Source organism: Glycine max, chromosome 8 (genome assembly GCF_000004515.6).
Source record: "Glycine max cultivar Williams 82 chromosome 8, Glycine_max_v4.0, whole genome shotgun sequence".
Taxonomy (NCBI): Eukaryota; Viridiplantae; Streptophyta; class Magnoliopsida; order Fabales; family Fabaceae; genus Glycine; species Glycine max.
In genome coordinates, this window is record NC_038244.2 from 1,211,628 (window position 1) to 1,230,157 (window position 18,530).

An 18,530-nucleotide genomic window follows, 5' to 3' on the forward strand; every position below is an offset into this window, starting at 1 on the left:
TTCTTCCTCTCCAATTTCTCAAAAACTTTATCAAAGGAAAGAATTTTAGCCTTTTCATTTTCCTATTCTCCTAATTTTTTTATTCAAACGAACTAATATTAAATTATTTTCCTTTTACTTCTCTTGGATTAAACACTATAAAGGCATGGGGCTGGTTTAAACAAGTAGCCGCCTTTCCAATGAATAAAAAAAAAAAAACCAAGTAGCCGCATTAATCTGAGTATACGAAATTGAGTTGTTTTGAAAATAAAGGCATGGGGCTGGTTTAATTTTAAAAAATTTATTAATCCAGAATTATGCTGATTCTTACAAGTTGCTGCAACATTTTGAGCAGTTGAGCCCCCAGATGCTGATAAATTCAGAGTATAGATAACATGAAAAGAGTTGAAGAACCCCCAAAGGCGACAGTTACAGGAGGAAACTCTTGATTGAATCAACTATGACTGGGTTTCTGCAATATACATTTGTTTCTAATTTCTATAGGCTGTGGCGCCACCACCATTTTCAGCTAGGATGATGATAAACCACGAAATGACAGCAATAAAGTTTATAATGTACACATTTCCTTAAAGCATGGTGAGACTGAATGTTGCGTCTCCAAAGAAAACGCAGACTTCAGAAAACCTTCTGAAACTCCAAACAAAAATAGCATTTTGCCTAGTACTCTAATGTAGCCATATTCCATGATCATGTAAACTTACACTTTCCAAATACACTTAACCTTCAAAACTTTAATGCCTGGTGTTACCATATGATCGCTGACATGCAGATCACAAGCCATTAATGCAATCAGGATTTGGGGTATTGAGCTTATTATCAAGGCATGCATTTAGGCGAACATAATCCCTCAACAGTTGCTGTGACACACAATCAGCCAAGCATGACTTCTCATCACGAAATTTTATTGGGTCTCCCTGGACAGCCCTCCTGGAATGGTTTGGAAGAGCATCATTATCAGATGAAACTACATCCCAGCAAGGATGTGTAGTTTGCAAGTTTCTCCCAAACTGCTCATGCTTAGACCCCTGATAAGCAGTATTTCCATTTGAATAAAAAACATTCGGAGGCTTTTGGATCATACCCACAACTTCATGTGAGAATAGTGGTTGATTTGTCTGATGAAATGGAATAGCACCGCCACCACTGGTTAGTGGCGAAGATGACCCAGACCCAGTACGAGGGCTAGATATAGGAATAGCACCACTTTGAGACTTTTGGATCATAGCCACAACTTCATTTGAGAATAGTGGTTGCTTTGTCTGATGAAATGGAATGGCACCACCACCACTGGTTAGTGGCGAAGATGAACCAGATGCAGTATGAGGGCTAGATATTGGAATAGCACCATTCCGAGACTTTTGGATCATACCCACAACTTCATATGATAATAGTGTCTTCTTTGTCTGATGAAATGGGACAACACCACCGCCACTGGTTCGTGGTGAAGATGAGCCAGACACAGCACAAGGTCTACCTGTTGGAATAGCGCCATTCTGAGACTTTTGGATCATACCCACAACTTCATGTGAAAATAGTGGTTGCTTTGTCTGATGAAATGGAATAGCACCGCCACCACTGGTTAGTGGTGAAGATGAGCCAGATGCAGTATTAGGGCTGGGTATTGGAGAAGGAGACATTCTTCCACTTCTATGCAATGATTTATAAGGCAAAGAGGGAGAAACGGGACAAGAGATGTTCCTTGGTGTATGAGCATTGCTGGAGACAAAGGGCACAAAAAAAGTTAATACCTTCCCTTTTGATAAAGTATGTTGAATAAAAAAAATTAAAAATAGCATAGGACAATTTGACCAATTTTTCTACGCAGCCAAGATGACATCAGTGCCTTTTATCATCACCTTTCCTTATCAACTATTGAAGCTTAACTATAAAGCTACTTACCTAAAATTAGTGCTAAAATAATGCAGGTTCCTAGCTTTTAAATATTCACATGTGATATGTACATGTCAGTACTAAAAATATTCATATGCACATGTAGACCATTGTATTTTTTCATTGCGATCTTTCTCATGTTTAAGTGTGCATTTGAGTTTGAGAGAAACCTTGATCCAGAACCAGTTCTCAAGCTTCTGAGTGGATAGATCCCAGCCACTTCTGAGTCTAAGCATAAATTATGTTTTACAGGTCCAACGGCCTAAAAGAAATTCAAAGTGATGAATAGTGAGAACTCATAGACAACATAGATATGCACAACCTCAGAAAAATAATGCAGCTGTGCAGAGGATGATTGTATGAATGACATACCAGAGATCTCACTGCATTTATTATGGCAGTTGGATCTTCTGAAGGAACGGCAGTTAAAATGGATCTTTCCAGCATAGCATTTTTAACAAATGGATGATCTAGAAGTTGAGCAGCTGAGGGACGATTTAGAGGATTCCTTTGCAAACAAAGCCTGACAAAATCTTTTCCATCTTCTGATAGATGATCTGGAATTGTAGGAAGTTCCTTGCTATTCCCAATCTTAAACAAAGCAGCAACCTTGAAACATGTAGTGTAAAACAGCAGAAACAAGTTATGCAATCAATGTTTCTAGACAAGCATGTGCTCTAAGTTCCCAACTAAGATTCATATATTTGTGTCAGAAAATAGATTTCAAATGTACATACAACAATGTTCAAGATGCTTTTAGTCTGTTTGCAAACTCACCCCTTCATATTGGCTCCAAGGAGGTTTTGTTGTTGCCATCTCCAAAACAGTGCATCCTAGACTCCATATATCAACCGCAAGATTACAACCATTTGAATTTTTTATAACCTATGTAATTGAGGCAGTGACAAAGATAAGAATATACTACAGACAAAGCATCTGCAACAAAAAGTGTTGAATGGATGTAGAAATCATTCTGACCTCAGGTGCCATCCAGTAAGGACTTCCTTTGAAAGAAAATGGACAAGAGGACCCGCTTATCTGCAAATTATTCCGGATAGGAAATATTAAATCATAGTGAGAAGCAGGTTGGCCCACCCAGCCAAAAGAATAGGGCAGGATAGGTTGGCCCCTTTTTGGAATGGTTGGGAAGGCCTATGCATCGAGGGTGTGAATGGGAGTAGGGATTGAAGAATAATGAGAATTGAATTTGGATTGATGTTTTTGGAGACCTTAAGAAATGAAAAAATATTTTTTTTTTCAGAAAAAGGCAAATAGTCTGATGGGTCAACCCAACCCATCACAAGCCACAGGTTATGTGGGGTAGGTCATGCACTTGATGGATTAAAATATGTAACCCAACCAACCAAACATGGCGCGTCAAGTAGGTTGACCTGGTCAGTCAAACCCATTGTGCTGATATTCAACTCAAGTCAGATTATCCAATGTCATAGAAGTTGAACAGTAAAACATATAAATGCTCTTACATGCTTTGCCATCCCAAAATCTGCCAATTTTATCCGCCCACTAGGGTCCACCAATATGTTTGCTCCTTTAATGTCCCTGATCAGAATGTAGTGATCAGACTAGGAGAGATTGTTTCACAAATCACAAACTATAATTTATACTATGCATAAACTTTAAAAAATTACAGAAATTCATGATAAGTAACAAGTCACAGTATTACACACACAATCTCAGAGCAGTAAGAACATAGTAATAAAATATGTAGAATAAAGATGATGGTGAAATTAATAAAAAACTTCACAAATTAGATAAAAATTAGTAGAATATGAACTGGGAAGTATATAGAAGAAGAAAGAATAGAACACAAAAAAATAGTGTTGCAAAGTGTGAAGGAACAAAAGTCAAAACAGAGGTAACTTTTTTATGGAATGGTAGCAAGAAGGGTTTCAAATTCTATTATGTTTCGAAAGCAAAAAATGTATTAGAAAATAGGGGAGAAATCACAATTTTACCCCAAAAAAACTAAATGTTTCAGAGGTAAAAATGGGTTTTTGAAGCCTATTATCATGGTAGTGCCACTATAAAAGCAACTAGTAGCAGCTGCAATAACTGCTACTGAAAATCTCTCTACTATTTGAATCCCATAGCAGCCCAGGCCCACTCTGCTGAGCTACTACGCTGTAGTGCGCTATTGACTACTATGATTGAAAAATGTTATAAGACTTTCGTATATTAGAATCAAAGACGGAGATAGTGAGAGAGTAAAGGCATGCACCAAACTAACCTGTGAACAGTGTTCTTGGTGTGCAAATACGCAAGTCCTAATAGAATTTGCCGAGTATAATTACGAATAGCAATTTCACCTAACTGGCCATATTCTTTAACCAGCTTATAGATTGACCCACCAGAGACATACTCCAAGTATACATAAAGTCTGTCATCTACCTGTTAGGTATAAAAATTTCATAAAGCAGTTAATACATTCTGAACTTGACAATTGATAATAGTTTGACAGTATCTGAACTCTGAAGCACTAAATTGCAATAGTAGCTACAATTGCAGTTATGAAGAAATTTAATTATGCGTTTCTCGAGACATACAAGCAATTATAATAAATGATTTGTGCAAACCATGTTTAAAGTCTTGATTTACATAAGCAAATTCAACAAGTGAAATCATTTACTGAATGAAGACAATAATTCAATAAATACCGTCTCAGATCCATAATACTGAACAATATTTGGATGCCGCAACTGACTAAGCATTGCAATTTCCTGCAAATGCCATCACATCTGTGAATATTCATCACTATATTTATATATAATATAGTCATTAACTTCAAAATTATCCCTAGTTCTTTATTGTTTAAAACAAAACGATAATTTAGGAAAAGGTTTTTTTTCGTACTTACTAAATGAGACATAATATGGACATTCCCAAAGAAAAGCAAGTGTAAAACAAGTAAAATGGATCATAGAAATGTATTCCACCTAATCTACACAAGCAAGCTTACTTGGCCAAGTTGCTGCGCACTTTCCCTTGATTTAGCATCATCAGAAAAAAGGGTTACCTCCTTCATTGCACACATCTCACCACATTCTCTATAGATCATCAGAAGTTGAACTAAGTCACAATTAAGAAGTTAAAAGGACTTGATGCAGAAAAAAAAAACATAAAGATAATCCACACACAAAGCATGAAAACAACAAATATCAATTTTGGAACAGGGTCAATGTCGACATTAACAGATAAGATGAAGTAAAAGGTGGACATATATGCATACTCAAACACAGCCTGCTTGATTAAGAATTCCAAGCAGTGACCATTGTTACAACAGCAGAATATATCTAGCACCCACTTGAGTAATTTGATACTTCTGTACTACCACTCCCTTAGTAGTTAACACCTTAATTTTACAGTTTGCTCTCATTTTTTATTTTAAAAATAGAATTGGGAAAAAAATGACCATTTGTACCAGGTGCCATAATTTAAAGAGGAGTACATACTACAGGATAACAAAAAGAAGATTCCACCCACTTGATACAGACCTGTTAAAACCAAGATATACATGTCCAAATGTTCCCCTTCCAAGCAACTGCCCCTTTTTCCAGCGTGAACCTGGGCTTGATGAATTTTCTGATCTGCCAGGACTACGAGGGGCTGAAGGAGTTGTCAATGCAGAATAGGTTGGAGAAAATGGACAAGATTTAGTGGCTGTTATTGGAGGAATTGCTAACTGATGATTTTTTTGTTTCACATCATCAGGACGTCTTGTAGGTGCTTCTGCTGCAGCGCCTCCAGCTTTAGGATGCAGAGGGGTCACAGTACCACTCTGTGTCCTGGAACTGGGACCAGGGCTTGTAATTCTGGGACTAGGTATTGAAGAACACTCAGGGCTACGCTTGTTCTGTGGCAAAATCATCTGTCCTGAAATATCCCCCCCAACTGAATTATGACCAGAATCACGACCCGAAACTGGATTATAGCAGCGCCCAGAAGGTATATCTGGATAAGGCTTTCCTGTGTGTAATTCAGAGTTCAACATTTGCTCAGGTCCAAATGCTCCCATTTGATTTCTAGAAGGACTTGACACTGAACTATCTGGAGCACTACACAAACCACCTGGTTGAGCTATTTTCAGATTTTGCAGATGTAATGGAGCCCCTCTTGGTGAGGTTGATGAAGTTTTATTATTGCACAACTGAGGAGATGATTTTGAGGATGCTCTTGAGTTTCTTTGGATAGTAATAAGTGACTGATTCCTGTGCACCACACTTTAGGAGCATAGAAATAAATGTAGTTACAGAAGGAACAAAATTAAAGGTAAATACATGGAAAGCATTTAAAAACATGTGTCTAGGAGGAAACAAACCCACCTTAAAGAACTATTAATGGTGGCTGGGTTTCCATTTTCACAGTCAGATGCCAGTGGACTAACAAGATGTGGCGAATCAAATGAGTTGCCACTATCAATTGAGCTGTCACTAGAAACAGATGCAGAGGCTATATCTCCTGCTGCATCTGTAGGATCTTCCTTGTTTGATACATAGCCAGGTTTTTGAAGAGGAAAATTCAGAGATAGCTTAGAGCCTATGGCTCTTTCCAGTTTTGATGTTAAAATAACTCCAGAACTTACATCAATGGCAGCTGGAAGATGTGACCCTGGTAATGGGAGTGGTTGAGAAAGAGGCCTTTCTGTAAAACTTGGAACGCGAGACACATGTGTTGAGGGTGATGCTGATGTTGAAGGTGTGAGAGATCTAGAACCCTTCTTAGATATGGCATCATCATGATGTCTCCTTGACCTTCCTGATTTATTGTTGCACTTCTCTTCAGAAGTATTCTTTAATTTCCGCTGTATTGTATCAATAATAGTTTCCTTGTTTGCCTTCCTCTTCGACTCTTTGGAAGAAGACTTTCCCCACCACAACCGCATGTCTTGGGAAAAGCTTGCCAAAAACACAGGGAAAGAACAGGAACTATTTACAAACTATGGGTAAATTCACATTTAGCATTACAGCATAATATGTTTGTAATTATAATTAATTCTGCCATAATTAATTCAGCCAATGTTCCTCGGAAGTGCCTCGCCATAATACCCTGTACCGAGACACCCAGTGTTAGTTTATTCTCTCCAAAAATAAACATTTAATAAACAAATCATGCACACCAAAAGGTTGGGTATAAGCAACTGAGATCAGATAATTTATCATCTATGTTGAAAACTCAAATTTTGATCTATGTTGTAGTAGTCTATGGCACTTATTGAAACCTATTACATGACAATGTACATTACAGATGCTTTTACATTCTCAACATAAATCCAAGGAACACAGGAACATTCTCAGGTTAAAAATTAGAAGGCATGCTGATAATATGATGGTTCTAGGAAATAAAAGACAACTTGAGTATTCCATCAATTAAGTTTTACAGAGTTATAAATTTGTCACAGTCAGTTAGTGCCAAAGTGCCCCCCTTAAAATCCCAGAAACCACAGCTCGAACTTGTTCTATAAAGACAGTAACATCATTTTATATTCAGAACATAAAAAAAGTGAACCACTGGCACAGAAATAATGAAGATAGTTTAGATGTTGAGTTTTATAATTAGGCAAGGTGCAACAACAACAACAAAAGCCTTATCCCACTATGTGAGATCAGCTACATGGATTGTACGATGCCATTAGACAAGGTTCACTAAGGCATAATTGGCATCCAACCCAATGTTTTAAATCCCGGATAGTGGCGCGTAGCAGCCAGCCCCAAAAATGCTATAGTAGGAAAGTAGAACAGCCGCTATTTTGAAATATGTTATATAGTTCATATAATGCATACTATATACATGTAAATTCTCAAAAATGATAAAAAAAAATGAAAATTAATGGCATTCATAATTAACAATAAAAAAAAGTCAGGTGTCATAAACAAAACATACTAGTAAATACCAACAAAAGCCAAATACAAGTTTCTCAGAAAGAAATCATCAATTATCTAAATTGAAGTCTTCTTTATCATTTTCAATACAATTACATCTGTAGATTTCATTTTTTGAAAATTGAAATCCCAAAAAAGACCTAATGTCTCTATTCAGAGGGCTTTTTTCGGAATCAGTACATAGCACCACCACGGCCGGTATTCAGCCCACTATTTGGCCACTACTCTAAACCGCTCCACTACGGCAGGCCTGTAGCAGGACCACACCACTACGTCACTGTAGCACGCAATTTAAAACCCCGATTCCAATTACCTAAAGTGGGATAATTCAAAAGAGAATTTAGCATTTTACCTAAGCACAGCAATCAACATGTAATAAACATTTGCCAGAATACTTCCAGCCTCTTTGTTAACGTACAATGAGTCGTAAAATGCAACAAATGAAACATTCATTTCTTTCTTGAGAACAAACTTGCCACTTTCCAGCACACGCACACACAGTTATCTAGTCCTTTTCTTCTATTTTCTCTCTTTCAGTTTTGTTTTCAAGCCAGATAGTATAATTATGCTCTAAACACGCACAACTAGCAGATAACATTGCTTAACAACATAAAATCAGCACATGCGAAGCATAAAGAACCGATCACAGAATCGTAGAGGCATTCAACTCATATCTACTTGTTTAACAAACTCTCCGAAACGAAAACGATATCGTAAACAACAAAATTCACGAAGAAATCGACTCAAAATCGCACACACTAGGAATGCCAGCAGCAGCAACTAATCAACAAAACAGCGGCAGCAAATGAAAAATGAAATCCGATTCCTAAACATAAAACAGTAACCGACACTTAACAATTTCAAATTCCAGAAGCAAGCATGCAAATGATCCTTCACAATGATAGGTTTCAAAATACATAGCTTATTATTCAAACCGGCACAAGAAATCAAACAAGAACAAACGACACCGTAAACCTACATTTTCTCACCGATATGTTTCTTCAGCACCAAAACATTGACACTTTGCTGAACTGAAGATATGAACCCGTTCATCACAGACACAGTGACGAGAAGTTAAAGAGAGCCATGAAACACACAAGTACAAAACAAAGCAATTCAGTTTAGTCTTATTAACTTATTATTCCCCTGAGCGTTAAGTGTAGTGAGAGAAACTAATTAAATAATACTAATAATTAATGTACCAAATAAAATAATATTAATAATTAATGAGTTTTTAATTATTTCAACTTTGAATTAAATAAAACATTAAAATGTATCCGATCGGTGCATGAACGCGTGGGAACAACGTCGTAGTAGGGATCTGACCGTTAAATGGTACAAAGAGGCGTAAGATGAATCACGAATCATGCCATCGTTCGGTTAGGGAATTGGTGATTAGGCACGAGCACGGTATTGTAGTGCATCTCTAACTAGAGAATGTTTATCTCATATTCAATAATCAGATATTCAACTCAGATATTACGCTGACTTTCTAACTAAGAAATTTTTTCTTTCTTTCTTTACTTCTTTTCTGTTTTTCTCGCTTCTTCTTTTCCTTTTTTAATCAAGTTAGAGAATATCCATTAATGTTTTTAAATCAAAGTGAAAATTTATAAATACATCCAAATAAAATTTTTTAAAAAAATCTTATAAGATGATACTTGTGCGGTAATAAGTTGCAAACCAAATTCATTATCGGTAATAGATAATTTAAGGTATTGTTTGATGCAACTTGTTTTGGACTTTCCTTGTCCTTTTAAAGAGAATCAAGTCAAAGGAGAAAGAAAGTCAAATGCTGTTATATAAAAATACTTAAAATAAAAGTTTATCTTCTAAGAAAGAAAAGATGAAAAATTATCTCTTAAATAAACTAACAAATAAACAAATTTTCTCAAAAAGTTTAGCTTTTATGTTATGAATTAATGAAATATTTTTTGCTGTGCGAAAAAAAAAAAGTGGCTTATTCATTAGCTCTATTTTCAAATTAATTTTGTTGCACGAATTTTTTTTTTTAACTTTTTGTCTCATTTTTATGTGACAAAAATCTAACATATGTGACTAATAACCTATGAAGCTTGGTTATTTTATCTTCACTAGTGTTATTGAGTTCAATTTTTCTTTTCTATAATCACATTAAATTTTATTCTAGTGGATAAAAGATGGACTAAGACATAAATAATATTTGTTTGTATCCTTTAAATAAATAATTTAGAGCTCGAATCTTAATAAATTATGTTGATTTATTTTGTGTACACTCACGATCTTCAATAAATATTAATTAATATTCTTGACAAAAGCTAATTCATACTAATATCATCTTTAACACAAAAAATAAATAAAGGACGGTTTATAAAAAAACACTTTATAATATTAAATATTTGCATATATCTTTTAACTGCATTAAATATTAACATATTAATTAACACAAATATACTACTTTTTTACTCATAACATTTTAAATATAATATATTTAATATTTATACTATACTCTTTTGGATGCAAATAAAATTTTATTAACTAACATATTTAAAAAAACTTTATTATATTGAGTACTTATATTTTAATTTTATTATCATTAAAAAAATTATGTAAATTAAATTAATTTTATGAAAGTATTTATAAATATATTTTTATTGGACAAGATAACTAGTTTTTGATAAAACTAATGCTTTTTTTAAAATATTTTTTAAGTTATTAAACTAAAAATTGAAAAAATAACACTATTTTTTTAAGTAAAAATTAAAAGGAGTTTTTAAGGTGCAACTTTTGATTTAAAAGGAGTTCTTAAACCAAAAATTGAAAAAATAACAAACAACTTTTTTTTAGTTATTATTTCTTGCTTAAACTTAAAAAAATTGGTCAATCACACCCTAGGTCATTTTTATATCTTTAATTGCATCTTTAAAATTTTACTTTGTAAAGAATATAATAAACGATGTTGATGCTATTAATGGTAAATATTTTTTCTATTTTCACGTTGACTAGATATTTTTTATTATTGAATAATGTAATAAATTTTAGATGGATATTTTAAAATTATTTTCTATTTTTAAACATTTTGAAGTTAATAAGGGAATATAATTCAGAAAAAAAAATTACTAAGGTAATATGGATATTTTAACATACATAGGAATAAGAATCCTTAATACAAAATATATGTTTTATAAATATAATTGTTTTTCTTTTTTTGTTACTGATAATTGTTTTTCTAAATGGTCTATTCAATTAATATAATCATTAAATCACATGATATTATACATATTTTTTTGGTTCATCGTGTTTGTAGTACAAATATGTTAATGATTAATTCATATCAAAGATCTTGATTAACTATTTTTAGCAAAAAAAATTAATCACTTTTTTTTATTCAGAAAGTTTTAATTTGAGACTAATCTTGTTGAATATTTGATTGACCACCTATAATATGATTTCTCTTCTAATTTTTTTTTATTTACAAGATTCAAACTTAAAATCTCACTTAATAAATTTAAATCCAATTTTACTTGAAATAATGAGATATTAACATGCTATAATATAAGATGATTCTATGCACCAAAAAGTTTAGATAATTGAGATATTTTATATGTGTAATAAATAACAAATATTGTTTATATTTTAAATAGGAAATAGATCAAATTACATCCGTGTAAATTATCTTTATTATTGTATTATTCAGTCATTTTAATTATATGATTTTATCATAAAATCTACAATTAGATTAAATTTTTCTATCATATAACTTTATTTACAAAGTTTTATAGGCTTGATTAACTTATGAAAACTTTTAGACATATCCTATTAAATGAAATTAGATAAGTTTCATTATGAAAGTCTTATGAAATGTAGGGTTGCTTATTTATTAGAGGAATCATTAATTTATCCGAGTAGCTTCAAATCCTTCTAAAATCTCGTGACATAAAACCTAGTTGGAATGTAATCAACATTTGCATCTTACTCGGGCCTGTGGGGACAACACCTCCAAAGATAGGTTTTCTTTTTTTGGAATGTAATCAACTCTTAGTTTGTAGTTTGAATTTTATTTTTTTTAGTTTTTAAAAACAAAAAAGAAACGATGTCACTCATCACACAGTCACATGAAACTGTGATGAAAGTATCCAGAGAGAGCACCTCCATTGTCCGAAGAAAAGACTTCTATGAGGGTTAAATAAAAATTTATACACATGTACGATTGTTCTGCATTATATTGGTGGGGGTTTTTAGTTTCGACTTTTGATTGCCTGTTTCTACAAGACTACACCAAACACAATATTGTCTCTGTTATAATTATTGCATTGCATGGTTACAAGAAGACAAATTAAACTTTGCAAGATGTTAATAGCTATATTTCGATTTGCCAACCCTTCGCGATCTGGAGTGCGACACTCCATGTTTGGTTAATTTTGTGGATTGAGGGCACATGACCTTAATTTGGGGTTACTAAATTTCTTTGCCATGAAAATGACTTACATGGTAGAAAATATGTAGAACTATATATGTAATTTCCGCATTGCACGGGATTACTGTGTATATTTATTACACAATATTAATTATTATTATTTATTACATAATATGAATCCTTTTATGTTTTTGAATTTTTTTTTATTTGAATCTATATATGATTATATTAGATGTAATAAATGCCGTTTTTTCAAGTGACATGTCGGCATTAAGCATAACCATCAAGTTCTGGGTGTGCATGAATGTCAACCATCAAATTCTTGGTTAGAAATTGATAGAAAAGTTCCTTGTCAACCGGGATGTAATAAATTAATTATATGTAAAATTAATTTTTTATTTGGTCGAATAAAGGAGGCTGATATGCCCCTGACAGACTATGTATATAATTAGATAAATAAAAATGAATTAATTTAAGGTTAATCGTTTTTAGAATAAACCATATGTTATCAATGATTATTGATTATAAATTTAACTTATCATAATATTAGTTGAATAAATTAATTATATATACTTTTGAAATTTAGTTCATTAAGAAAACCATTTTAAATTTAAATAAACAAATGATATAATCTATTAAAATAATTTATTTATCAAACTAATGGAAGTTAATTCTTTGACTAATAAAATATGTTAAAAGTTAATTAAAATAACGTGTCAAACTTTACCTATCTAGAATAAAAGGAAAAAAAAATCATGTTTCTCTTGTTAAAATATACTTAATCAACAACATTAACTTGCTCAACATAAACTATTTAAGAATTATTTATTAAAAACACTCCATATATATAAAAGTCGTTATTAATCTTTCTCTTGTTTATTATTTTTAACTTTATTGACCGAATAATATACAAGTGACATCTCTATTTTTTCATCAACACATTTCTATCCATAATAAGATTTTAACCTTATAGAATTCGTTACTATATAATCACCAAAATAATTTTAGTTAGCAAGAGTGTTTAGAAAAGTAGCAAATCAAATAATTTATTTATTTTTGTTTACAACATTGAAAAAAAACGTTTTAAACACAAAATTAAAATTACTCTAATATTAACACGTGACATGACACCATTTGACAGAATCTTCTTTAATTTTATAATACATACTCCAAGTCATCGTCATCCATTAAAACATTTCATTCTGAATCATTGAATCAGATACAAAGTCATCCCAAGTATCTCACCTTCTTGAGGCTAACTAAACAGTTATGGTAAGCTTTGTTCTTGAGCTAACCATCTAGTTATGGTAAGCTTGATTTATTTATGTTTTCCGTAGTTAATTTTAACTACTAGCTAATCATGCCCACAATCAATGTTTTGGGTTTAATATTATCCCTTCACAATATGTTGGTTAACCAATCTAAATGACATCGATCAAGTCATCAACCCATATGCCCCTGTTATAGGAACACTTCCAAATCAGAGGCCGTCAATAATTAACTCCATTGCATGTTTCATTTAAAAGAAGATTGAGGTCATGTATCACTGCACGTAATTTCAGCTAAGACAAAGACTAATTTGACCACGGAAGCTTGCACTCTGAATTTTCAACTAGAGAAGCTTAACCGATCATCACATATAAGAATCCGTTTTTGTTAAAATTCAGGATTGGAGCAAGTTGATTGTTAATGTGACAATGGAAGAATTGTTCATGTTTATACAAGTAACAATTATCTATCATAATGTATTACCAAAAGCATAGATGATCAATTGATATGTAATTATTTAAATTTAATTAACCAATAGTTTTAAGTTCAAATATACATGTTGGATTAAATATTCGAGAAGAGAAATGTGGGGGTTTGCTTAACCCTTAAGGATCATATATTCTTAACTAATCTTGTTTTTAGAATATTTCTTGTAATTTATGAGAGAAATAAGAAGTAAAAAAGAGAAAATATGAGGTAAAATAATTAACATAATAAAGAAATAAAAAAAGTTGTAAAACTTGTTGTAAAAACTCATCATTATCACGTATTAATTTTTACATAATTTATCTGCGAGACACAATTAATGATAACCAATTCACCAAAAAAGACAGAATGATAATATTGTGTTAGATAAAAAAAAATGTTTTTGAGGGATGGATATGGGTCAAGGTTGACCCGATGAACTATTCAATTTGAACTAAATTGAAAGGGGAGAGCAAGTTTAGACCAATAGTTTAATTTGAATTTTAAAATGATAAATCTAATAATATCAATTTAGACTAGTCATTGATAAAATTAATAAAAAAATTTACACTAATAACACATGATCCAACAAAGTTTTTTATCAACATGTTAATTAATTAATAATTATTACGTTTTTTGTTAGCAGAAAAAATTAAATTCATGATTTTTTTTCTTATCATTTTGTCAGAAAATTAATTTTATATCTCTTAAAAAATCAATTTGAGTATTTAATCTTGACACAAGGAATATGAAACTGGCCCAAACACGTAAATAAATCTATTTTTTTATATAATATATGCTATAATTATGACTTTTGAGACTATTCATCAACTTTCTTTTTATTTTATTTTCTACTATTATATTGATAGATCTAATCAATAGACCTGACTCAATTCAAATATGATGGGATTAATTTGGTTTATTTTTTATTTTTTAAAAAAACCTTAACCAAACTAAACAACATTAATATTTAAGAGTTTAAGCCTTTATCAATATTATATATATGTTGTTATATAAACTGACCAACCTATATATCAAACTTAATAAACTTTCTTAAAGTTTGATTTATTAATTAAAACATCTTTTAAAAAAAATTAAGCTTGTCATTTTTAATAAACAAGTGAGGTCGGATGAGGCTGTGCACTCCTAACGGACCGTCTAGCCTATTTTCTACCCACCCTTATTTATAAGTTTTTTTTTAATCCTATTTATAAGTTAGTTTACTAAACATACCCAAATATATGATTGAACTAATTACAATATTTGATTCAAATTTAAAGTGAAAAAACGAATTAACTGAATCAAACTAAATTAATTCGATTCAAATTCTCAAATAAATCCTCTTCAATTAATGCAACTAAAAAGTGATCCGTGTTTCTACCTTCTACCAAACATCCCAATTCTGGAAATGTGGCCGTTACGAATGTGATCTCAGTGATCTGTATTATATTATGGTGACAGAGACCACAAGCTAGGGCTTTAACTAGGCAAGTACGCTAGAGTTCCGAATAAAAAATTAAACTACATCGGTGTCACCAAATAGTTGCCGTTTGTGAAGACACCCACCATGATAAATTACAGCACAAATATAGCTTCCCGAACTGCAGCAGCATTACTTTTTAATCATCAAAATGTTTACAAAAACATAAATAGTATTCATCATCAGATGAGAAACTTGTGAGTAAAGGGAAATTTCATCTATACAGACAACGTAAATTAAACTAACACAGATGAAATGATACATCATCGTCAATATTCTATATTAAGTAATATATAAATTTCTTATAATTAATATTATTTCTTTATTTAAACCGATGATGTATCTATCTGTTTAATTAACCAAATCAAAATCACTTTTGACCAACAGTAATAGCACCCTCGGTGGTGGTTAACTTTTCCAGCACCGGTTTGAGATCCCTTGGGTACACATTCACCCTGAGACCGTACTTCATGAACAGTGTGAGTGACATCTTTTGCTCGACACGGTGACCCGGCGCGACGGCGAGGCGGTGGCGCAGGAGCACCGCAGCGGCGATTGACTTCATCTGCAAGTAAGCCAAGTCCTTCCCCAAACAAAGCCTAGGTCCCGCATTGAACGAAACAAACTTGTAGGAGTCTTGCACCTGAATTTTGTCCCCTTCCGGAGAGAGCCACCGCTCAGGCTTGAACTCGAGGCAGTCCTCTCCCCAAATGAACTTCATCCTCCCAACCGAGTAAATTGAATAGGTCACTGCCGAACCCGCCGGAACGAAAGTCCCATTAGGCAAAACATCATCCTTCACGACATGCTTGGAATCCTCCGGGACGGAGGGGTACAGCCGCAGCGTCTCAGACAAAGCTGCCTTGAGATAGACCAGGCGGTCTACCTCCTCGAACACCAGAGGCTCCTCGAGCCACGTGGAGATATCATCTCCACGTGTAAACTTGAGGACACTGCAGAGCTCGTGGAGGATCTTTTCCTCCACATGCGGGTTCTTAATGCAGAGCCAGAAGAACCAACTTAGAGCGACCGATGACGTGTCGCGCCCTGCCAGGATGAAGTTGAGTGCCACGTGTTGGAGAAACTCTTCAGAGTAGGATTCTTTCTTCCTCATGAAGCGGGATAAGAGGTCGTCGTGGTGGGACCCAGTGCCATTCAGAAGCTCCAGCTTGCGGTTCTTGATGATGTGGGAGAGGTAATTGTCGATGTGTTTCAGGCTCCGGCTCAGGCTCACTTCCATTCCGAGCCTGAGCCATCGCTTCAGCTTCCACAAGATCTCGGGTAAAATAGAGCGTCTGTAGAGTGACCTCGGTGGCTCGATCGAAGGAGAGAGCGAAAACGTTTATCTGGGGAGCCCCACGGCTAGGGTTTTCGGGTCTTGGCCGAAAGCCAAGCCGCATATGTTGTCAAAAAGTGAGCCGAAGCAAGAGGTCTTGAAGATCCACTGATTTGTTTTCTTTCTGAGCCGTGGCTAGGATGGGGCAGAACCTGTGCTTTATGGCTCGGTTCACCCAACGCGCCATGGCTTGGCGCAGAGTGCGCGTGGTGAATTCCAGTGCGGCGGTTTTACGTTGGAACAGCCACGTGTCGCCGTCGGAGTTGAAGATGCCTTCGCCGAGCAAATCGTGGAACGCGGACTGCCACGTGGGGCCTTTGGGGTAGTTGTCGAAGCGGAGCTTGAGGATGTGCTCGAGGTTTTTGGGGTCGCACGTGACGGTGACGAGGCACTGTTTACGGGCGAGGAAGGGAAGGGCGCAGATGCAGGTTTGGTACGTGCCGCCGCACGCGCGGAGGTTGTCGGCGATCCAGTCGTGCATGCGGTTGGCGTGTTGGATGAGGCCAGGGAGGCTGCCGAATAGGGGCCAGACACGTGGACCTTTTAGGGAGCGAGTGACGAAGGTGAACCATATTAAATAGGCCGCTATTGCGGATAGGATCATTAAAGCCGTTGATGCGTCCATGTGAGTGAGGGGTCCCAACTCCCAAAAGAAACAAAAATTGCTTGCTAACTCCTCTTCTCACCCTCTTTCACCGGAGGAGGAGCCAGAGGCTGCTATTACCATCACCAAGCAAATGTACGTATCAGTACCAGTTTTTTCTTTTTTAAAAAAGGGTTTGTTTAATTAAAGTAAAGTAAACCCTAGGTGTGTTAGGTAGTATTGAAGTGTGCTAAAAAGGGAGTGATAGATAAATTGTTGTGTTCAATAATAAATAAATAATTGTGTAGGTGGTTTTGATTGGTGAATAATTGAGATCTGTTGCATGCAAATTATTGTGAGTGTGAACAATGTGTTGAAACTTGAAGGGTTCAAGGGCAATCAGCAAAAAAGAAGAAGAAGAAGGAGCAATATTGTGAGATTAATAAGAGAAGCAAGTAATTTAGTGTTGAGAGATGGAGGCACGTACTATGAGAGAGGAGTGAACGAGCAGAGCACCTTGTTGGTAGGAGTTGTGTTGTGTGAGCGAAAGGGAAACGAGAAAAAAAAGTGTTTTATAGTAGTGAAGCCCAGAGAATTGAAGGACAATTAATAAGGAGTGGAAATGCTAGGTGTTGTTGATGATTTCAATGGTTTAAGCTGCATGCGTTTTCTTCTCGTGTCAGTAAGCTCCAGTGGCTTGTGATTCCACCCTCATTAATGCCCACCGAGGTCGTTGGGCATATTAAGAGTTAAGACAAACTATTCTTTTTCCTTCGATAAGGCAAAAGAAAAAACTTACATACAATTTTAAAGGTATTTTTCAATTAGAATAAAGGATTTACCTTAATAATATACATAATTAGTCAATTAAGATATCAATAAATTATTCATTTGAGTAATAATAAGTTTGATTTTTTTAAATAAGATTTTAAGTTTAAATTTTATAGATAAAAAATATGATTGAAATAAAAGATCTTATTTATCAAGAAGAAATTAAACAAATTATTCTTATAAATATGTATTTATTTATTTTTAATATTTTTCTTATATCATTTATCACATTTATTATTTTCTTTTTTTTATCTTTTTATTTATTTCATCTTTCTTCTCCCATATACCCTAAAATAAATTGTACATTTATATTTTATATAACACCCCAACGTTTCATATAATAACAAGTAACAAAGTATGAATTTGATGTTTAACTCATTCAT

General features: G+C 33.8%; 1 protein-coding gene and 1 pseudogene across 3 annotated transcripts; both read right to left on the bottom strand.

Annotated features, from left to right (window-relative positions):
* Nucleotides 1–408: 408 nt before the first annotated feature.
* On the bottom strand, nucleotides 409–8,900 carry LOC100814422 (mitogen-activated protein kinase kinase kinase YODA). 2 transcript variants are annotated; one of them, XM_003532367.5, is made up of 12 exons: nucleotides 8,767–8,900; nucleotides 6,231–6,954; nucleotides 5,403–6,128; nucleotides 4,868–4,955; nucleotides 4,566–4,628; nucleotides 4,139–4,299; nucleotides 3,375–3,450; nucleotides 2,869–2,928; nucleotides 2,668–2,775; nucleotides 2,263–2,499; nucleotides 2,061–2,152; nucleotides 409–1,716 (listed from the first exon to the last, which is right to left on the bottom strand). In XM_003532367.5, exons 2-12 carry the CDS (start codon nucleotides 6,788–6,790, stop codon nucleotides 771–773), a joined length of 3,117 nt encoding a protein of 1,038 aa, XP_003532415.1. In that variant the 5' UTR covers nucleotides 6,791–6,954; nucleotides 8,767–8,900; the 3' UTR covers nucleotides 409–770. The 2 variants fall into 2 exon arrangements, with proteins under 2 accessions (XP_003532415.1, XP_006584725.1); XM_006584662.4 differs by having other exon boundaries at nucleotides 8,777–8,899.
* Nucleotides 8,901–15,510: 6,610 nt separating this feature from the next.
* Nucleotides 15,511–18,022, bottom strand: LOC100792429 (cytochrome P450 86A22-like; annotated as a pseudogene). Its single transcript, XR_415368.3, has 2 exons — nucleotides 17,804–18,022; nucleotides 15,511–17,447 (listed from the first exon to the last, which is right to left on the bottom strand). The product of XR_415368.3 is annotated as a cytochrome P450 86A22-like (transcript).
* Between the last annotated feature and the right edge of the window lie 508 nt (nucleotides 18,023–18,530).

Bases quoted from the DNA above. Each gene is read 5' to 3' on its own strand.
- LOC100814422 (XM_003532367.5), bottom strand. From the start codon at position 6,790: ATGCGGTTGTGGTGGGGAAAGTCTTCTTCCAAAGAGTCGAAGAGGAAG. The intron at 4,956-5,402 runs GTCTGTATCAAG...GATGATCTATAG, and splicing joins GTATATCTTGGTTTTAACAG to AGAATGTGGTGAGATGTGTG. The intron at 2,500-2,667 runs GTGAGTTTGCAA...ACATGTTTCAAG, and splicing joins CTTGGAGCCAATATGAAGGG to GTTGCTGCTTTGTTTAAGAT.